Source organism: Columba livia, chromosome 5 (assembly GCF_036013475.1).
Source record: "Columba livia isolate bColLiv1 breed racing homer chromosome 5, bColLiv1.pat.W.v2, whole genome shotgun sequence".
Lineage (NCBI taxonomy): Eukaryota > Metazoa > Chordata > Aves > Columbiformes > Columbidae > Columba > Columba livia.
Window position 1 is genome coordinate 28,331,990 of NC_088606.1, and position 21,416 is coordinate 28,353,405.

The window sequence follows — 21,416 nt, forward strand, 5'->3', positions numbered from 1 at the left end:
CGTTACGGAAAAATGGTGACACCGGGGAAAGACGCGTTTTCGTTTGGAAGAGAGGAACAAAGTTTGTCACGGTTTGAGTCGAGCTGTTTCGGTGTGACACGAAGCCGCCGACAGCCCGGGAGGTGTTTCCTGCCAGCAGAGCCAAGCAACCTGGCGGACCCTTTGGGGTAAATAATTCAGGGAAACATTATTTTATTACATAAACATTTTCTAAAAAGTGCATTCCTCGCCCTGAAAAAGCTGTACCTGCCGCCTAATGAAATACCGTCGCTTGGTGCTGAAACTGACACAGCGGGAGGCGAATATAAGAAGCGGCAGGAAAACTCTTGGGAGGCATTTGCAAACCTCACTTGGACCAGCCCAAGAGCCCCGGGTCGGCGGGGCAGGGCGAGGCGGGGTGCCGGTACCCCCGGGCCGGCGGGGCAGAGGGGCCGCGCCGCCGACATGCGAGGGGAGAATTCCTCAATGGCGCTGGCCACGCCCACTCCCCGGAGGGGTGGGACATGCGGGCCCGCAGACCACACCCTCTGCGCGCACGTGTAGAAGCCCCGGCCGCTAGTTCCCCGAGGGCTGGCCACGCCCCGCTGCAGTGGATTGGCCGCTAGTGCTGTCGTGGGCGGGGAATGGGCGGGGCGATCAGCGCCGCGCCGTGCCGGGCGGGCTCCACCCACGTGCGGCGGCGCCGCGCGAGCGGGCGGCGGGGCGAGCACACATCCCGCACGTAGCCGGCGTATTAATCAGCGCGGAGCCATCTGCTGCCGCGGCCACAGGGCGGGCGGGGGCTGTCGGGCGCGGTTCGCTCACTGCTCGGGGGGTCCCGCACGCTGCTTGGGCGGCGGCAGCAGCAGCAGCGCGGGGCTCCGGCAGCACCGCCGCCCTGGGCCGCGGAGCGCAGCGCAGCCCGCCGCGGCGAAAGTTTTGCTTCGCCTCGCCTGGCCCCGCGCCGCGGCGGAGCCCCTGCCCGGCTCGGCCTGGAGCCGGCGGGCATCCCGTCCCGAAGCGGGCGCCGGCAGGACAGCGCAGCGCCCGTCCCCGCTGCGCCATGCCGCTGGGGCACATCATGAGGCTCGACCTGGAGAGGATTGCCCTGGAGTACGTCGTGCCCTGCTTGCACGACATCGGCTTCTGCTACCTGGACAACTTCCTGGGGGAGGTGGTTGGGGACTGCGTGCTGGAGCGAGTGAAGCGGATGCACCACGACGGGGAGTTGACCGACGGGCAGCTGGCAGGACCCAGCCGCGGCGTCGCCAAGCGGCACCTCCGCGGCGACCAGATCAAGTGGATCGGGGGCACGGAGGAGGGCTGCGAGGCTATCAACTTCCTCCTCACGCTGATAGACCGGCTGGTGATGTACTGCGGGAGCCGGCTCGGCAAGTACTACGTGAAGGAGCGATCCAAGGTAAGGGGCACCGGCTCCCGGCCGGACTGACCCGCCTCGCAGCTGCCGGTGGGACCGGGCGAAAAGTTTCCACTGGCGCCTGTCCGTGTCGCGTCTTCGCAGCCCGCGGGTGTCAGTGGCTCGGGCAGCCCCGCCGGGCTGTGTCCGCATCACCGCTCCGCCGTGCGCTGTCCGGGGGCCAGCCCTTGCCGGCTCCGGGTGCGGAGGTCTTGCAAAACACGCGGCAGCGGGGCTGCCCGCTGTTCTCTCGCCCCGCCGGTGCCGGCAGCGCTCCGGGGCGCGGTGCCCCGGGCTGGGTCTTCGCTGGGCTCCTCGGTTGCCGAGCCCCGGTCAGGCCCTTGCCTGTACCCCTGTGTGCCACCGGGGATCACTTCGCAGCGGCCCCGGGGGCTGCAGGCGGCGCCTCACTTCCAGGCGGCGGGTCCGGAGCCCTGCAGCACCCTGCGGCTGGCTGCTACTGCCCCAGCTGCGGGAAGCGGGGCCTGCCAACGCCGGGCGTACCCCGACAAAAAAGTCTAACCTTGGCCGTGACTTTCCTTTGGGGGATGGTTTCAGGTGGAGGGAAAAGCCCCCTACCCCTCACTGCGCACATACTCGGCTCGGATCCGATTATTTGATCGTTTGCGACCTTGTGATAGCGTTATTCGAAGTAGTTTGGATGGGCCAACTCATGTCAGCGTCCCACAGCTGAAGAGGTTATGGTTACTGCATTGGATATGCGGCACAAAGTAAAGGATGCTCAGTTTGAGCACTGCGAACTTTGATTTTTTTTTTTTAACAGAAGAGTTGTTTTTTTTTTTTTTTTTTCTAGGCTCTCTTGCTCAGAAATGGAGAAGTTGTTCGTGTTGTAGGGCACGTGTAGGTTTCTTTCCCAATAAAGTTTATTTGCACTTGAGATGTCATTACTTCAGTTTGAGATAACTTGGCTTTTCTTTCCTTGTCTGTTTTGCTTGGAACTAGTTTGCTTCGTTGTCCCAAATGCTGAAAAAGTCAAAATAACCCAGATAATATTTATTTATTTCTGACTTGAATTCTGTAATATATAGCACATTTTCAAAACATCTACTTCTTTTAGAGATATGCCAGAAACAGAAACGATGAAACTTTAAAAATATTTTAAAAAGTGAGAAGTTAGGCATTTCTTTTGGTCCTGATTTGCACTGGACTAACGGGATGTGAGTGGTACTGAGATTTTTTTTCTCCACAGAAAACGAGGAAAACAGTATGGTGATGTGTGCCAGTTGGTTGGAAACGCTTTAAAACCTGTGCATGCACCCCCCTGCACACTTCAACGCAGTGCTGGAAATAACAAAAGGTTGAAACATTGCTCCTGTGCTTAGCTCCACTGAGCTACTGATCCTCAGTTCAGTTAAAGATTGGGTAGATTTGGTTTAAAATGTGAGTAGACTGGATTTCACTTATTCTTGGTGGGAGCCTGGTGTTAGGAGGTATATATAAATAACCATTCTGCTTTGGTATGCCTTTAAGGTCATCTTAGTTCTTTCTCTGGGTGACTTCTGTTTGCCTGATTACTACTGAAAGTGTATTGCTGGCAACCTGGAGGGAAAAAAAAACTAGGGTCTTACATTAAAGTTGGACTGCAGTGAGGTTGTTCAGCATTTTTGTAAGGTATTTGTAGAAAGAGTCAACTGGATGTCTGAAGACTGTTGGCATTGGTTGGGGAGAAGGGTCTTTTGGGGAGTGACCTTGGGTTTTAGAGATGATTTTAAAATGGAGTTGTGGTGTTCTTGCAGCCATTGTTGTACGAATAGTAGTAACAGACAGGATGGAACTTGTTTTATAACTAGATACCTATCTGCTTGCTATAAAGAGAGACTTTTGTCCCTTGTGCTTTTGTGTGGAAGGTGTCAGACTCCAAACAATGCAAGAGTCCAGGACTGAAATGGACTCAACATTGTTTGTAAAACTAAATGTGGAGCAATTTCCATCAGAAATTAATAGTAGCCAATCCCCTTATTATAATAATAAGTACCATGGATATATGAGGCCCTGGAATAGCAGCTGCCATCTGTAACTGAGATGTGGGACGCCTTCAGCAGGAAGATTATTTCTGTGACTAACCAACTGACTGCTACAGTGCGTGCAGGTTCCCACGTCTCCTGTAGATGTTTCCCTTCTGGTATTAAAGCTACCTATTTTATTTGTCTTCTGAAGTCTTGTGAATGCATACACAACCCCAGATTTAAATTCAGTGTATTTTTATTTTATCTGTTAGGTTACACACATAAATGGTTGCCCAGAAAACTTCCGTGGCTTAACATATGGAGCAATGTGGGGTGTTTCTGAGCAACTGGATTATAAATTCTTAGCTGGACATGTATTGTTATAATTTATTGTTTTGGGATATAGGTATTATATGGGGCTAAGAGTCCAGAACAATTTGTTTAAAGTGTAAGCCTTTGGCTACATGGTAAGTCCACTTGTCATGGAAATGAATTGTATATAATATCAGCCTCATAATTCTCTAGACGTTTATGCTTTTAAAACAATAGGGTGACTTTAATCTTCCGCCCGAGTGTTGGAAGAGGAGGAGAGGTTTGCTTAGTAAATGAACTTCCGTTAGCTTACTGTCTGCTTAGTGTCATGTACTTCATGGTTGTTTTTGTAGCTACACAAACATAAGAAAAGAATGACTTTTGTCCGATAAAGGAAGCTTTCCTTATATCTACATGAGGGAATGAGTCAAATTAGGATTTTGCCATTTCCAAATGAATTTCAACAGCAGTGTAAGAAATTTAAGATTGCATCAAAGGGAATGGACAGAAGTAGAATTTTGCAAGGGTATGGGATACTCTTAAAAGCTGTTGGTTGACATTTGAGGGCTTATAATGAAATATAACCTTTCATCTTTGCAGAAGAGTGATCCAACTCTATCTTTGGAATAACTCATATTTAAAAATAATAGCTGACACGGTTAAATTATCAAAATAACCAGATAACATTCTTTTAAAGGACTCTTCTGTTGACAGACACAATGCACTGCTTGTTGGCTTCTGCATTATCCTCAACTAGTGTTTCCATTTTCTAGTAAAATAATGAAGTGATTCCCCTTTTGTAGTAGGCAAATGGCTAAGGATCTCACCAATGCATCATTGACCCAGGTTGAGTCTTCTCCTTGGTGTGAGAAGATTTATGTCCCTGTGCAGAGGGCACTCTGGCCTGAGGATGGAGGTCTGTCTGGTTTTGAGAACGTGTCTTCACTCTTCTGGAGCTCTGATGCTTGGTGGAGAAAAGCTGGTGGGTGGTTTGTGCTGGGAGGAGAGACCACAGCTTGGTCTCCACAGTCAGTCTGGTCAGGTGGTGCTCTGTGAACTGGGGGTGAAAGGGTGATGTGCTGCAGCTTCTGTCTCCTCCAGTCCCAAAGTCCTTTCCTCAGGTTAACTGGGGTTTGTGGGCACTCGAGGGGATGGTGAAGATGATGCTGTCTGTAAAAGGCTTGGACCCACTTGCAAATAAATATTGCTTAGGTGCAGACGTGGCACAGGGGCCTGGCACATATTGTAAAAGTTTCCAGGGGCGCAATTATTATACAAGGTTTTGTAGGCAGTGAAATGTCTGTCCTGTAGAAGAATAATCCCTGTATTATGAATTAATAAAATGACAACATTAAAAAGACCTTCCTAAAACAAAGGCAGAAAAATACTTAAGAAGCCATTTGAGAAATTTCTTTGTCAAGACATAAGAGTTTTTTTTCTTTTTTTTTTTTTTTTAAAGGTAGGAGCTGCAGACGTGCCAGATGCTGTGCAGTTCAGGATACCCATGCCTTTGGCAGCCTCAAATGCTGCAGAGTCTGGGGGAGCTCTGGGCTCTGGAAGTCTCTCCTGTGGGGAGGCAGGGGCTGGAGTCTGACAAGAATGAGGTTGTCTGGCCGGCATGCAGAGATGTGAAACCTGTGGTCATGTTGGGATGCCTGGGTAGCTCATCTGCTGCCGAGGGGCTGTGGCTATTCCCCCTTTCCTGTTTTGTCGTCCCAGGAGAAGGGCAGCTCTCCCTGTGGTCTGGCAGGGTCCCAGAGTGATGCCGTCACCACCTGCTGCCCTGGGCCACCTCAGCTGTGTCAGCATGTGACGTGCTGCCAGCAGCTGCGTTGGTCCTCATGGGCAAGGGGTGGAAGTTACATTCAGCAGGTGTGGGTGCACTCTAAGTGGCCTCTGCACCCTGGTCCTGACAGCAGCATGTCCTGCTGTGAGTCACTGGTACCTTTGAGCTTGTCTTGAGTTTGCTGAGCTTGAGCCCTGCTGGTTAGAAAATAAGAAGTCATAATCCTAAGAGCTGACCTGTGTTTTTAGCTCAGAACACAACTGTGTCACATTTAGTGTCAAGTATTTGGCCTTAAGCTAAAAAAAGTGTTTTCAATATGAGATTAATTTATAAATGCTTGTGGAATGTGAACTGTCTTAAACTTGCTTCAAAATGTTTGTTGACCTTCCATGCCTCTGTGACTGTTGCAGGAGAAGGAGGTCTTTTGTGGTGGCACTTCATGGCAGGTGTTTGCTGAAAACCAGGGCAGGTCGATCTGCCTACCACATGATGGGGCGTTCTTTTGTAGATTTTGAAACATGGTCTGTCTAGCAGGTTGTTACCAAGATTTCTGTTCCTGAAGATTGAAAAAATGCATGAAATTTCACAAGCTTGGCTTGAGTGGTTTTACCAAGTCCACCCTAGATCAGATAAGGAGGTGAGATATTTTTGCATTTGTGTATAGAGAAAAGTTCTGTTCTGTAGCATTGACTTGTTTGTTTGTTTGCAACACAATGGAATGCCACATTTTCTGATTGGAGTTGTAGATGTAAGTAGCAGGATAACAGAAAACTAGCTATAGAGCTGAAGATCAATACTGCCTATAGAAATATACTAGTTTATTATATGTTACCAAGGATTTTTTATACTTATGTAGCAGCATGGCTTGCAATTAGTTTACAATGGGAGGTCTGATGAATATCACCATCCAGAAGAAATATGCAAAATGTCTCGTTCTTCTAATCAAATGCACATGTTCTGGCATAATGGGTAAGTTCAAATCTGTTGTTCTGGCTGGCTGCCGGCAGAGTCCAGAGCCACTGGAACTGTAAATACAACAGACAAGTCGTTTTATGATATCAGACTGAGGAATTCAGCATTGGCACAGATCCTAGAGTGGTTGCTTTGGCTCAGTGTCAAAGATGATGTTTATATCAGTGTTTGTCAAGCAAGATTAGTTAGCCTAGTTAATTATACACAGGAATATATAATTTTTACTTGACAATCAGAGCATTAAATGAGTATAAACCTTGACATATTAGCTCTTGTTTTAGTTCTCCATCAAATTATTCTCAATTACTTTTTGAAGCTTTCAAAAGATACTTATTCTCTGAAAGAGGCACTGGGAAATCTTTCAGATTGCTTATTCACTCAGCAGGGACATGGTATTGGAGAAACGGGGTCAATATTTTACAGACAGCGATGTGCACATCTGTCAGTGAGTTCAGAAGTGTGGGTAACCTCTATGGAATGGTGTTTGAGCTCATACTTGGGTGCTGAAGTTACAAGCAGCTTGCATTCAGTAGCTGCTATGTATTGTCACCCTTAAGAACCTGACTGTAGTACATGGGTAGACTTTTTTCATGGTAGGCAGTGGGAAAAACATGCTATAATCAGTGTGTGTTACACCAGAGCCTTTGGCAGCCAGGTGGCTGCTGTTGGTCCTCCTTTCCCTCTCTTCTGGGAGAAGTCTGCAACAAGCCAGTGATCTTATGCTGTGTTAGGAGCCTCTCCATGTGCTTCACAGTTGTAATCAGTTTGTTTTGTATGAGGGCTCATTAAATGTTAGTGTAAACCTTCCCCAGCTGTGTGGGGAGGGACACTGTAATACAGGTGGTATTTATACCTCCGGTGATGGGTGGTGTTTGTCCTTTGGACTGGCAGGTGTGCGTACAGCATCACATGGCACAATATCCTTGGGAGGGCCAGTGGGGAAATGGCAAGATTCAGAGTTCAGTGCTTCCTCCTGCTGAGCTTGCATTTTGGGAGGGAGGGGAGCTGGTCCTTGCTATTAATGTTACATGGCCTTTTCCCAAGGTAATTATTAATGAATAATTCAGTTCATTACAGCTCACTGCTAATAACAGTATATGTTTAAATGGAGATGCACTGATGCTCATAACACTGATGCAGGACAGCATGTACACAGTAAAAGTGAACTTCTTTCTTTGCATTAAGGATTCCAGCTGTCTGTGTTAATCCTAGTGTCTTTATTTGATTTCAGAGTAAACTCTTCTTTCTTTGACTTCCAAACTTATCTGGATGGTGGCTCAATGTAATACAGCCTTACCCTGCATGTTGCCTCCTGAGCAATTTGCTTGGTTTAGTACTTGGAAGATGCTTCTCCCTCCTCATTCTCCTGTGGTGCACAGATTTCCTCCCCCCACCCTATATCTCCCCCCCTTGCTGGGGCTGGTTGGGATATTCAACAGTGTCTGTACTCCCTCAGCAATTCTTTTCCGTATGTGGAGTGCGTACGATAGAAGGAGAAGATCACAGTGACCCAAACATGAATACATTTTAAATCAGAGGAAATCTTCATGTTTGCTGAACAGACTTGACACACTTGTAAGAGATGAATATTTTTATCAAGTGTTTCCAGATTACTCTTAGAAAGTCAAAATACTGCTTTTTGTTTGTTTGGTGTGTGTGTAGGTATTAACTTTTAAAAAAGTTTTCCCTTGCTTCTGTTTCAAGTGTGTTGCCTTCTCTTGTTGTGTAACAGGTCGGGGGCAAGTGGTCCTTCGGCATCAGCAGGCCACATAGCGCTCATCCATCTTTCGGTGGATGGCTTGTGAGAATGAGAAGGTCAGGAAGGGAAGCCTGCAAGTAAGTGTTGCTGGTTTTAGATTTATGGTGAAGGCGGATGTGTGCATACCAACTCAAGGGAATTTGAAGCTTTGGGTTGGATTTATCATGACTGTAATCCTTCTGTCACAAAGCTGAAGACTGAAACAATGTTGTTAGAAAGCTGCCAGCAACACAGGATTCCCTAAGGTTCTGTGGAAAGGCTTTATTGGATTAGTAGAGGAGCTCTCAGGTAGAGGTGTTTTGGGAACTGCTTCTGGTACCTGCGCCTTGGGCAGCTGCTGGCCCAAGTTGGGCTCCTGGGTGAGTAACTGATGCATTGACACAGAATGTGGCTTGACAAAACATTTTGATGGATGCATAACATTACATAACCATTTGTTATTGCTTTGAAAAAAAAAAAAAGACAGGGAGTTGGTTAGAAAAATAGGAAGGTCCCTCTAGCTGTTTAGGCAGTGAGGTGGAGGAACAAAACAGATGAAGGGGGCTCATGCCAAGTAGACTGTCTCCTGCTGTGTAAACTATTCACAGGCATGTCATCCCATCAGCACACCACTCCTGACCATTCCTGTGAGTGATTTGGAGAGAGCTGTAAGCACCATTCCTCTCCATCACTCACTCAACATATGCATCTGCTATCTCTCAGTGACAGAAAGGAGCTTTTCCCTATGGTCATTTTTCTCGTCATTGTGTTTTGATAAGATTAGTAGACAAAGAAACTTAGTGCCACCATGCAAAGGACTTCATAGAAAGCCGTTGATTAAGCAAGCTATTTGTTGCTCTGATTTTTCGCAAATAAAGTAATGCAAGACATTTTGCTGACCATAAAGGTTCTATGGAGGCTTACTAAATGCTATGCTACCAGCCACCCAGTTTAAAATGAATGGTATAAATGGCAGGAGTACAGCATAGCACTGATTGGAAATGGTGTGTTCAAAGCTTTGTCAGCTGGAAATGGCAGAGTAGCCATGGCTTTTGCCAGACACCAGATAATTGCATCCTACTTTGTAGCAAAAAAAGTTAACCAACTGTTTTGAGTGTGGTATGGATCTAGTTCATATTAATCCTTTGGTTATAACAGACTCTTTTATGTGCTTTCTTTTTGGATCTGAAAATACAAACAAGAAATACGTTTGCATTTTTCTTGTCTGTAAGTCATAATAATTAATCACTGCTTAAGTTTTCTTGCACTGTGGTATGGTTTGTCTTTTTTTTTTTTTTAAATAGAAATTGATAAGGCAAATGTTTTTAAAGTTTTGGACCCAGTTCAGCAGTTCACTTAAGTACTTTGGCTCTTTCAAATCAATGGTACTGAAGCACATACTTTCTTGCTTGGTTTAGACTAAGCTAAAATATGCAACTTTTCCTGAGGTTTTCTAAACAGTGTTTTCTTGTGCTGTCCCCAGTCTTTGTCTACATTTTGTTGTAGATTCGAAATATGGGCCATCTTTTGTGTGGTGTCTTGGGAGGGAGCAAGGAGCCTTACTTGATGGAAGTTATAGATAGCGATTATGATTTTTATCTGACCTTTGTGACTGACTGTCTTGCAGCAAACCTGCCTTATACCATTAACAGCAGTTGTTCCAGTAATGCGTGGAGGGAAGTAGGTGCTGGTCAGTGCAGGCTGAGGAACACCACCCTGAAGAGGAACAGCCTGGGGTGCCAGGCACTGTTGGACAACAGGCTCCAAGGTGGTGGGTGCCAGAATGGAGCTTCCTGACTGCCTCAAGGTTCCAGGGAGTGATAAGTGTCTTGCACACAGCTCCTTGCTGGACCATGTGGGTAGCAAAAGAAAAAAAAAAAAAGACGACTCAGGGAAATTTAGGAGAGAAGATATTTTATAAAAAAAGGGGGGGTAGGGGAGATGTCAATTAATCCTCAGCTTGCCTGTTCCTAGGTTGTTAATCGTCCTTGAGTGTTGTACTTGCTGCTGAAGACTGTATGTATAACTGCACTTTCCCTTTCTGATTTCCCATAGGGAATCTGGTAGAAGTGGTTTGAGAAGCGGAAAAAGGAGCTTCACTGTAAATGCTGTAACAGGTCCTGCTGTTAAGGCATATAAACCATGGTGTATAACTAGATGTGCACAAACAGAGCAGGGTCCCCCAGGATGTACTGATAACTCTGTTCCTTACAGTGTTCACTAAAGTTTCTGCTTCCCTAAATGAACTTGTCCTCTGTCTTCCGATGTCTGTGGAGCCTGTGCCTGGTGTCTCTGAAGAAAGCCAACAGGAAGGGTCACTGCCTGGCTAACAGTTTTACAGACTTCCTCTTCATGGAGGAGCAATAAGAGGATTTGCAAATGACGGTCCTCCTTGTCAAATTTACTATAATTTAACATCTGATGGTGGTCAAAGGCTGAAGTGTCAAGGTTGTGCATTTTACCATTATATTTCTCCGTGCATAACTTGACATCTGGCTGGTGGTGACCTTAGGGCTCAGTGCCAGTCTGACACTCAAAGTGAAAATTTCTTGGCAAGGATGAAGATGTAGTTGACTTGTTCGTTTCTTTATACTTATCTAAGATGTCTGCAACTGAAACAAATACTTTTTTTTTTCCTTTCTTAGTTTACTTTTGTCTTTTGCTGGCACTTGATTAAAAGCCTGTTTCACTGCTTACCACCCATAGAAGCTATTGCTGCTAATTATAAGCTGTATTAGTACCATATGTTAGGTACCATTAAGAAAAGCACCAATTGTCCCAGTGGTGACCATAGCTATGGGCAGACATAGTACCTGCTTCACCCCCACATCTAAATATGCATATATATCCCTGTAGCTCTGACTTGCCACCATGTATCTGTATTGCCTTCTCCCACTGCATTTCTCACTCCAGAGGAGCACTTGGACTCCACACCTCAGGCAAAGGCAGCTGCTGCCCCTCACCAAGGGGTTTCTTACCCCCACCCATAACCTGTCATGGCTTAGCAGCCACCATCTGTCATGTCCACCCCAGGGAACAGGAGGGACAAGGACAAGGTCCGCTTTCTCTGCCTGCCCAACCATCCATCAACCTGGGAGAGCAGCCCCCATCCAACCTCCAGCTTGGCTCACCTCTGGCCACCCTGGCAGTGGCTCTGAGTACACGCTGTTCTTGTCAGACTGGCTGCCAGAGGGGAAAGGCTTTGGAGAGGAAGAGGAAAAAGGAGGGAACAGAACCAGAAAGACCACTCCAGGTTTTCAGCATCCTCAGGAAACATCCTGATGAACCCACACTAGAGAGACCACCTCCCTGCTCAATGGTTGCTGTGCTTCCTGCAGAAACTACCTTAAATGCTGAAGAACATTTTAAGACCCAGTCCTGAACTGGGTCTTGAGGAACCTCCCAAGGGCTGCAGTTTCAGTGAGGTGCAGTGGGAATGTCTGGGTAAGGCTCCAGAGGAGACTGCAGTGACACAGAGTGGCAGATGCGAATGGGGCTGGAGGGGCATTTGGGGTCGAGGACATCCTTTGGGAATGGTGGTGTCCCTGTGCATGGCCACTGCCCTGGCTTGTAGGTCGAAGCTGGTGGCAGTGGCTGAGATGCAGCCAGGCTGTAGGGTTGGTCTCTTCTGTCAGGTGGTGGCAGCATAAATCCGTGGGAGAGTCTTGACCAGTGGAAAAAAAAAAAAGGAAGTGGGAATTGAGCAGCGAGTGTTCAAATCCGGCATCTGATATTTCCTCGCAGCTGGGTTTAGGACCAGGCTTCCTTGTCCATGAGCTGAGAGCTTTTGTGAATAGCTCTAAGATGTGCAAATGTAAGGCTGGAGTTCAGTTCATTGCGTGCGTGTCTGTATTTATGCATGCTTTCTTTGTTCAGAGTTACCTAGTTTCTGTCTACACACATCTTACTGGTGCAAGTACCAACTGTGTAGATGATGGGGAGAGCAGGCACTACAACACTTGGAAGGATTTTTTTTTTTTTTTTTTTTTGCTATTATTCTATTGCCTGACATTAGAACAGGTGTATAGTTATATTGTTACCAAAATTGCCTTAAATCTGAGTAGCTTGTTTCCCCTCCTGTGTGGAAGAATGCTGTGTCACTGTAAACGCATTTGTCTGCTTTAATTGCACCATACTAGAGAGATCGTACACGTGTAGTCAGAGCAGTACAACTTCATGTGCATGCAAAGCCTTAGAGGTAAAGACTACACATGCTGTTTAAGCATAGCACAATTTGTTTCCTATGGGAATTTATTATAGGTAATTTTAATGAGTTTTACCCATAAACATTAATTTACACAAAATCCTATGCAGGCATGAATGCACTGTTCGCTAGGCAAGGTCCTCTGAAAAGGGGATGGGTGAGTAAAAAGACGTGTGGGGAGAAAGTGAGATGGCTTTCTTCCAAAGTTAACATAGGAGATAACTGATCTTGTCAATTAGCCTTAATTTGGTGCTACTGCTGTGATAACTAACACTTGAGAACCCTCTCTCTGTTTATATAGCGCAGTAATGCGCTATATAATGCGCAGCCTTAGAAGCCCAGACAGTTTTGGGAGGACCCTAGAGGCGTATTTGGGGTACCTGCCAAGTGTGACAGTGCTAGTGAGAACCCTGCTTTCCTCTCTGGCAGCAGAGAGAGACTTATACTGAGCCAAAGGGGACAATGAAAAACATCTCCCGGTGTGGTGCTGCCCCCGCTGCGGTGGGAGCATGTGAGGACATGAGATGTGTCCTGTGCAGTGATGGTGACCCCAAGGAGGGACCTTGCTGAACAGCTGGGGCCTTCCCATCTCAGTAGGTGGTGGCTTGGCATTTCCCGCCTGCAGGCACCCAGGGTGCCCCCTGCCAGCGTCCAAAGTGAAACGCTGATGTGTATCATGAGCGGTGCTGTGGACCATGTGTGAGCTGATGAAAGTCTCTTGGGCAGTGCTGCTCAGTTGCCTTGGGCCCACAGGCTAAAAATAAGAGTAATAGTAAAAAAAGGATGTTGGCTAGCTTGGGCAACTCAGACACCAGCAAAACAGTTTGTCTGTGTTGAGGTTGTCTTTCCTGACCTTTATTAACGCACCCATAAGACCACCAAAATACATAGAGTTCTTTAAATGTTGCAGGGAAAAAAAAGTGGTGTAATCCTCTGGATGATTAGTAGCAGAATTGAAAAGGTGTTAAGTACTGACAAAGAATGAAAGGCTGGAATATTTAAGGAACTATGAACTTACCCTCATCTGTGTGGCAGAAAGGTATTCCGCAGAGGATGTCTGTGCTGGTTGCCATGCTTTTATTTCCTGCTGAGAACCTGAACATACAGGGATGGTCCTTACAGATTTTCTTAATGAGCCTGCACTTACTTACAAATTTGCTTTTCTGTGGGGGTGGCACTTGTCACTGCCTCCCCTGGGACTCATTACAGGGAATGCTTTCTCTATTTGCATCAATTGCTTGCAATGCTTTCTTGTTAGTGCTGCTCCTCCAGGCTGGGTCCTTGGGGCAGAGGAGGGGGCAGAGGAGGGGACCGAAAGAGTTTTCTGGGTGATCAAAGATGGCTTCAAGAACAGGCAAAAATACTCCTAAAATGGAATTAAATTAGTATTTTTTTTTTTTTTTAAGTGTGGCAAATAAGCATTTGTGTAGCAGGAGGGGGCGAGAGACCAGTAAGAACCAGAGCAGAGAAGTGCCTTGAGCATGTGTGTGCTGCAAGCGTGGGTTTCCCCCTCTTTCCTCCACAGTCTCTCTGTGAAGTGTACTCTGGAGTAAAGTTTGCGTTTGATCGCAGATCGCCTCACGCTCCGCACGTAGCACTGTCGTTAAGCCATCATCTCGCTGGCCGGGAGCCAGGGCTCTGTGGCGCAGGGGCGGGCGGTCTTTCTAAACTGACACAGCCTTTATTGATATATTGATGCACTGTGCATGTTTACAGCTGCTAATTGGAGACTTAATCTGAATATCCTTGACTGAACTAATTCACTGGCAAAAGCCTTTTAAATTTCAGGTCCTGCCGTGATGGCATGCCTGCTCTTCACAGCACGCTAATCTCATCTGAAACTGTGTTGTCTCTGTGTGCGTGCAAGGCACAACAACCGAGTAACGTTGCAGCCTAAAATGTAGTTTTGGGTCAGAGGAGGATGTAAAATAAAACTCTTACCTGATTTTACTGTTGTAGAAGATGAGAGAAGCACCAGGGAACTGGAGAAAAGCATTAATTGACATACATGCAGAAATACATAGATTAATTAAGCATAGGAGGAAGGGGATTAATTAAGCGTACAAGGAAGGGGATTAATTCTTCTTATAATTAGAAGAGCCAAAAATGCTCACTGCAAGGACAATTGTGATCCTATGGTGATTTTAGATTTGGTTCCTTAAATTTCAGTATTCTGTTTTATCCTGGCCGTGCCCAGAGGCTGAACACAGAATTTGGGTGGTGGTCTGAAAGCAACAGCTGTTATTTTACTTGGCTTAAAAAAAAAAAAAAAGACAGTATACAGAGGAAAATGAATGCCTGGGACTCTTTCCCACTAGTTGGGTGTCTCTCTTGAGAAGCCTGAAGAATTTCTCCCTCAGTCAGGTGCTTTTGAAGTTTCCTGAAGTGCCCCTTCACTTTAGGATCCCAGGGAGTATCCAGCAACAGGGGACAGCTCAAAAAACTTGTCACTGCCTCCAAAGCCTGGTTCGCAAATGCTCCCTGTTCTCTCGGCAGTTGCGGACGGGCACGGCTGATGCGAGGCATGGCTGTTCCATGCCGTCCCACTTCACAGCAGCACTGCCCTGGCAGCTAGCTTGAACTTGAAGGGCATCCAGATTTTTCTCTAAGTGGGTGTTCTGCTAAGAAAAGAAATATGAAATAGTCTCGAGCTGAAGCTGTCCTTCATATTGATAGGACCCTTCAGGCCATGAAGAACTAAATTTTATTGCCAGTCACTAGAAAAGTTTCCTAAGCCCCATCACAGATTCATTTAATAGGGAGCTCATTTTTAAAGCAGCATCCGTCTGTGATCTAACTTCCACACAAACAGATTCCATAAGATTTTCAAATCTTATTAGGGGCTCCTCAGGCTACCACTAGATAACATGCCAGTCGTCAACAGCTATGTGGCATGGAGATAATCCGTGAACAGAGCTTTCATGGGTAGTTACTTGCTTCTACCCTTAGTTCTAGGAGAAATAAGCAGGAACAGTTTTCCATCTTATGGTAATTAGAGAAATATCAGGTAGTAATAGCCTTTTGGTTGGCAAGCAAAGATAAAGCGGTATCTGCATCTTTTTCTGGCAGCTGAGAGCTTTTCTCTTTCCCACAACCCACTCAGGCTGTTCCTCAAAAACTTTTCCAAAATGTGCCTCTGTGCACCTAGAAACAGTAGTCAGGTTACAAAGGTGCATACAAAAAAACAAATAGAATAAGAAGGGAGAGATGAGGTTTCCAGTTCTTGGAATATCTGAACCTGATGATCAAGGTTGCATACATGCAGGGAGAAGCAAGTACCAGACCACCTAGTTAAAATGCTATCCATGGAAACAGGATTTTTGTACAGTTATAAGTACTTTCCCAGCAGGAAAGTTTGTATGGTATTTTTTTGCTTGTTTGTTTTTTAAATAAAGCGTGGTGATGGACATTGTGAAAGCAGGATCATGCTCCTGAGATGAGAAATGTCAAGAATTAATTTATTTTCAGTTATGCAGCTGAATCTCTGGCCATGGAAATTTCTTCTTTCCTCTCAAATGTTCAAGGTTGCTGATATAGTACAAGAACAAGGAGTAAAAGTAGCTGTGATCATGTCAAGCTGTCCAAGATGTAGCTCTTCAGAGGTGAGTCATCTACTAGTACAGGGTTTCATATCAGTCTTTCATATCTTGTTTGCCATGGCTCATTTGGCCCTTCAGTAGATGCTTGTCACTTGCACCCAAGGAACATTTGTTGTCTAGGACTACTGCAGGTTCATGAAGGAAGAATTCAGCCAACTCTGCTTATAGCTCAGTTTGTGGAGTTTGATCTGCTTTGTGTTTCATGAGAGAAGGGAACTGCCCTGGGGTTTTTACTGTTATTTCTGTTGGGTTTTTCTGCTTTTTAGTTGTCTTCCTTTCAACTTCGGTTTAGGCCTCTGTATGAAGAAGGAAGTTGAAGCGAAAAGGTACAGGTGTCTTGTGCTCCTGAATTCTAGCCCTTTTATCAGTGTTAATTTCTAGAAACAGGCTCATTCCTCACACAACCTTTCCCCTCTCTTGCCTCCACCTCTAAGCAAGAAGCTTATCAAAGAGGAGATCACTAGGTTTAGCTCCATAAATCCAACAGCTGAAGACTGATAATCAAGTTATGGGTGTGGAAATGAGTTACTGGTTTCTCATGCAATACTGCCACTGAAGCCCATTTCATGTTTTGCATGACTGAAGCAAGCACAGTTTCACTCCCCCTTGGAACTGGTGATTCCCTTTCCAACAGGCACAAAGCTCATGTCTCTGATTTTTTTGACATTTTAACATAAATGTTCTTCCCTCTGTTCCCTCACATCTCTACAGAGTATTAAATTAGACCAATTTTCCTACTTCATGCTTTAGTATAGCAGTTGAGTGTTTTAACTTTCACATATTCAAACAAACTAATATTTAATAATGTTCATGAATATTTTATACTTAACCATTATAAGCTACATGGTAAAAAAAACACTTGGGTGCAATTGGGTGCAACAAGAAAGTACTTAAGAAACACCCCGTTGTGCCTGTGTGTCAGACAAGCCTCAACTGAGAATCTCTTGTCTTTGATCATGAAATGTCAGACTACTCATGTTCTTTTAATGTAGAGCATGCTGTGTGCCTTTCCCTTTCTGGCTGTACAGACTGTGCACATCTACAAACTAAACTCAGGTTGAGTAGAATATGCACTGAGACCTAAGTTGATCAAGTCAAGCCTGGTAGTCCTCATTTCCTAAAGTCTGGTCAACCGACTTTAGTTTATGCTTACTTCAGAACTGAGAACTGCATATTGGACTGAAATTTGGGAAACTTGGAAGAGTGCATCCAAATAAAAATGCGTATGAAAGTTGAAGTAGCTACAGCACCGTTAATTCTTATTAATACCTTGGGTGACAACCATCATAGCGATATTGTAGATAAGAATTGCTTTGTGTCTATATGGTACCTTTCATCTAACAGACTTTACAAGTAATTTCTGAATTTAACTATTTGATGTACACAGACATGATCTACACTAGGGAACAAAAGTAGTAGCTGTTCAACAATACAGAGGACAAATCTGGTGCAGAAAATGGAAAAGCATATTGTGGAGTCTTTAGCTTAATCTTCAAGGGCGGTTGGTGTTGGCAGGATAGAGTTACAGAGGTCAGAATATTCTCTGCTGGTTGCAAAGGTCATACTAGTTCTGAGAGGAAAATACGACACCAGTATAGGGTTACAATACCACCTATACAGTCTGCACGAGGAGCACACTGGGGCCCTGGCTTAGTGCTGGCAGGCACGGAGAGCATCTCCTCCTGACCTGCCGCCATCTCGGCTTCCTGTTGAGCAGCACTCATTTCCACTTACCAGCATCTTCTAGCTGAGGTATTCTCTGCAGCGTTTTGTTCCAAGTATCGGTCCACTCCAGCACTGCTTATTTTATGAAATGCAGCAGAATGATGCCTCACAGCATGGTCCTGGCTATCAGCTAAGAGAATTTTTCTCTTTGCCAGAAGTACTGGGAGGCAGAGAAAAATCTTCTTTATGGAACTGTTGATTTTTTTTTTTTTTTTTTTTTTTTTTTTTTTTTTTAAATCTGTGACCAAAATTTGCTAGTGTCTTGCATTTTGACTTGCAGATTTCTCTGGCTGACTTGAGTGTAATACTTAAAAACTGAATGGTGAATAACTGATTTTTGCAAGCTTCTGTGCAATGCGGAGTTTACTGATGATTCCTGTCTCCTTACTACAGCTGGTAATTACTGCTTGTTTAACTGGTGGTTGATTTGCACCCTCTTGGGAAACCTAACATCTCTGAAAATGACAGTGCAGAAACTGCAGTCTTGACGATTTGTTTTTTTCATTTTCCAGGTTTTATAGGCTTCAATTTATGACTGTTGACTAGACCACCAGAGCATTGGTCTTCAGACTATGCAGTGTGTGACTGCAAAGGCATGCATCTGTGTATCAGTTTTTAACCATTCAGCTGTTATTTAAGACAAACTCATCTACTTTAACTTAAAATGAGGGGGTGGTTTTGTTGGAATTTGCTCTGAGTTCTCATAGTGGGATGGTAAGCCAGATCAGAATCATTGTCTTGTATTGTATTGCAAAAAAACCCCAAACAAACAAAAAAAACCCCCATAGTTAAATACATTCCTGTTCATTACTGCCTGCTATAGTTAGTCTAGGTTTGGAGTTGGTTAATGAAGTGAGTTCTTCCAAGAACGAGGGTTCTTCTGGGCAAAATAGCCAAAAATGTATAGGAAACATTTTTTACTGACACTCCATTTGCTAACCTGGGAAATGGTTTGACTACTGTGATCCAGCCTCCAGCTTTTGTCACTGGCCTGTGCAGTAAGCTGGAAAATACCAGTGTTCACCAATTAACTAAATTAAGTCTGGGTCATGCATCTCATCTCCTGTTTCTTGTTTGCTTTGAATGAATCCAAAAGTAGTGCTAACAGCTGGAATCCCAGCTGAGGGCAGCCTGGTCTGCTCTGGAGCTGCTGCAGCCAGTGCTCTGATAAAGCTTGATATCGTTTCAACAGGCTCTAGGAGGACCAGAATGATTTCCCTTCATTGTTTAAGGTTTCATTCAAACATTCAACATGCCAGGAAAAAGGATATTTCACTTCTGCTTTTCTAGTAGCAGCAGTGAAAGGAGAAAACTTTTTTTTTTCTCTTTTCTTAAAGTTAGGCAAGAATGTGGTCAGTGCTTTTGGATTCTGTGGGAATTGTTCTATTTCTTCATCCCTAGGGATTCTGTGCACTGCAAAAGGTGCATGCTGTAAATAAATAAATAATACATCAATGTCTCAGAGTCACAGCACGTGTTCTGCTAAGAGAACATATTATGTGGGGGAGTTTGGGAAAACTCTGGTCTTTGCCCAGATTTTAGTAGTAAGTAAAGCACGCAAATCCCTTTAAGGATCTGGCCTGCAGTCTAGTTACTATTCTTCAGCAGCTTTTTGATTGTGGCATTAAAAATAGTAGTAATATTGGATTGATATAGATATATCACTTTTTTTTTTTTTTCAGGCAGTTCAGTAGACTTGGAGTAATGTCTGCTATCGAGAGAGACCTCTGCTGGCTGCAGAGATGAGCCCCTGGTGCAGCCTACTGCCCAGCTTGCCTGCTGGCACTGCTGACCCCTCTCTTCTGCTTTCCCAGCTTCCGGGGCCACTTTCCTCAACATAGGAGGAGGAGGTTTAGCAAAGAAGGGTTACTATTTTATTTGTTCAACCTAATCCAGTTTGCTGTGCCTGAGGTGGGTGAAAGGGTGTACCTGCATGAGCTGCTATGCTAGCAGCTGGGATGTGGGGATGCACAAGGGTGATTTTCCTCCCCAGTGAGCGTACGGCTCCTTTGGACCATTCCTAGATTGCAGTTAGAGCTGGCTCATGGTTTCCACCAGGATTGTGTCCCCAAGCCAGGCTTGTTTTCAGTGCTAGGCTGTAGACTGGCCCGTACTGCTGTTATCAGGTTGATAATGAACTGTAAGTTCAGCTGTGGAGCAGAATGACAACAGAGTAGACAGGACCTACGGCAAGGCATTGAGTCAACTGTGAGGCATGATGGAAGAGGGGTTATTACTGTACTATTGTTCAGCATAATCTCCTGCCCTTGGTGGGTCACCAGCACCAAAGCAGCTGTGGCCTGAGGTGTCAGGGTGAGGAGTGGGCTCTCGTGTCTCACTGCTGCCTGCAGTACCATTTGTTGGTGCATCTAGGGAGGAAGGAAAGTCAATTCATAACTGACTTGAGATGCAGAGCAGTATTTTTGCAGCTGTATGTGTGCGTCCATCCAAACTGGCCGACTTCTGTGAGAAGACACTCATTTTTGGTAGCAGAGGGCCCAAAGGATCCACTGCTCTGGCTGGTGGTAATTTCTGTACCAATGTTTGGCACAGGAAAATTACCTTTGTGATTAAAGCAGCATGTGCTATATATACTCTGTCTGGTCATGTGTTCAATGAGGACAGGATGGCTTTAGCATGTGCTAGGAAACAGAAAGCAAGACCCCTGGGGTTCCTAGATCAGAATTTCAGTTGCTCTTGGTGAAAACTGTATTGTCAATCTTAAATGCTATCAACTGTGCTTGGCAGATTATTAGGTGCAGGTCATGTAAATGGTGCACAATCACATCCTCATTCTGTGCAACAGGCATCTACAATACTCTTCTATCCAGAGTCTGGACTTTATGGTTTGGATAGATAGAAAACTGGAGGGTAAAAATCTGGTTCAATGGTTGGGCTTAGAGGGTAATGGTTGATCAGTTGTATTATACCTAGAGGCTGGTAACTGCAAAAGGAGCACCACAAGGGTCTGTCATGGAACCTGACCTGTTAACCACCTTTTTCAGTAACCTGAAGCAGATGACGGAGTGCATCCTTATCAAGTGTGAAGATGACACCAAATTGAGGGGGAACAGTTAATGCACTCAAGGGCAGGGCTGCCACCTTAAGGGACCCAGATGTGCTGGAGAAACAGGCCAATGGCAACCTTTATGAAATTAAACATGGACAAATGTGAAGTCCTGCCCTTGGGAAGGAAGAGCCTCTTGCAGTGGCACAAGCAGGGGGCTGCCAGGCTGGGGAGCAGCTCTGCTCCACGGGAGAGCCTGGGGACCCTGATGGTCTTGGTGGGTAGTGAACAGGACATGAGCCCGCAGTGTGTCCTTGCATGAGAAGATCCAGGGCCACAGTCACAGGAGCACAGGCAGTAGGTTGAGGGGAGTGACTATCGCCCTCACCTCAGCCCTCAGGAGACCACATCTAGACACTGTGTCCAGTTTTCCAACCAAACTTAGCCCATCATCTCCCATCACTCTTGCTGTTAATACTGGCAAGCAATGAAAGATGTTAGAGGAGTGGGAATAACACTTCAGTTACCACAGCTTTAGGGGAGTAAACTCAGTGGAAGGTGACTGGTGTTGCTACCAAATAGTCCCAATAGAGAAGAAGTGACTCTGAGCCAGAGATCTGGTACCCTACCAGCAGTCTCACCTGTTCTTCCTGGCATCCTGCTTAGGCTGCTAATTTGTGTCAAGTCAAGTTTAATATGTTTTTGCTGTA

The 21,416-nt window shown here is 45.5% G+C and overlaps 1 protein-coding gene across 1 annotated transcript in view; it reads left to right on the plus strand.

Annotated features, from left to right (window-relative positions):
- The first annotated feature begins 677 nt into the window (after positions 1-677).
- The window catches only part of EGLN3 (egl-9 family hypoxia inducible factor 3), a 29,699-nt gene continuing 8,960 nt past the window's right edge, over positions 678-21,416 (plus strand). The window contains exon 1 of the mRNA XM_065064075.1: positions 678-1,399. Coding sequence (XP_064920147.1) covers positions 1,043-1,399 — 357 coding nt within the window. The 5' untranslated portion in view covers positions 678-1,042. The remainder of the gene's footprint in view (positions 1,400-21,416) is intronic.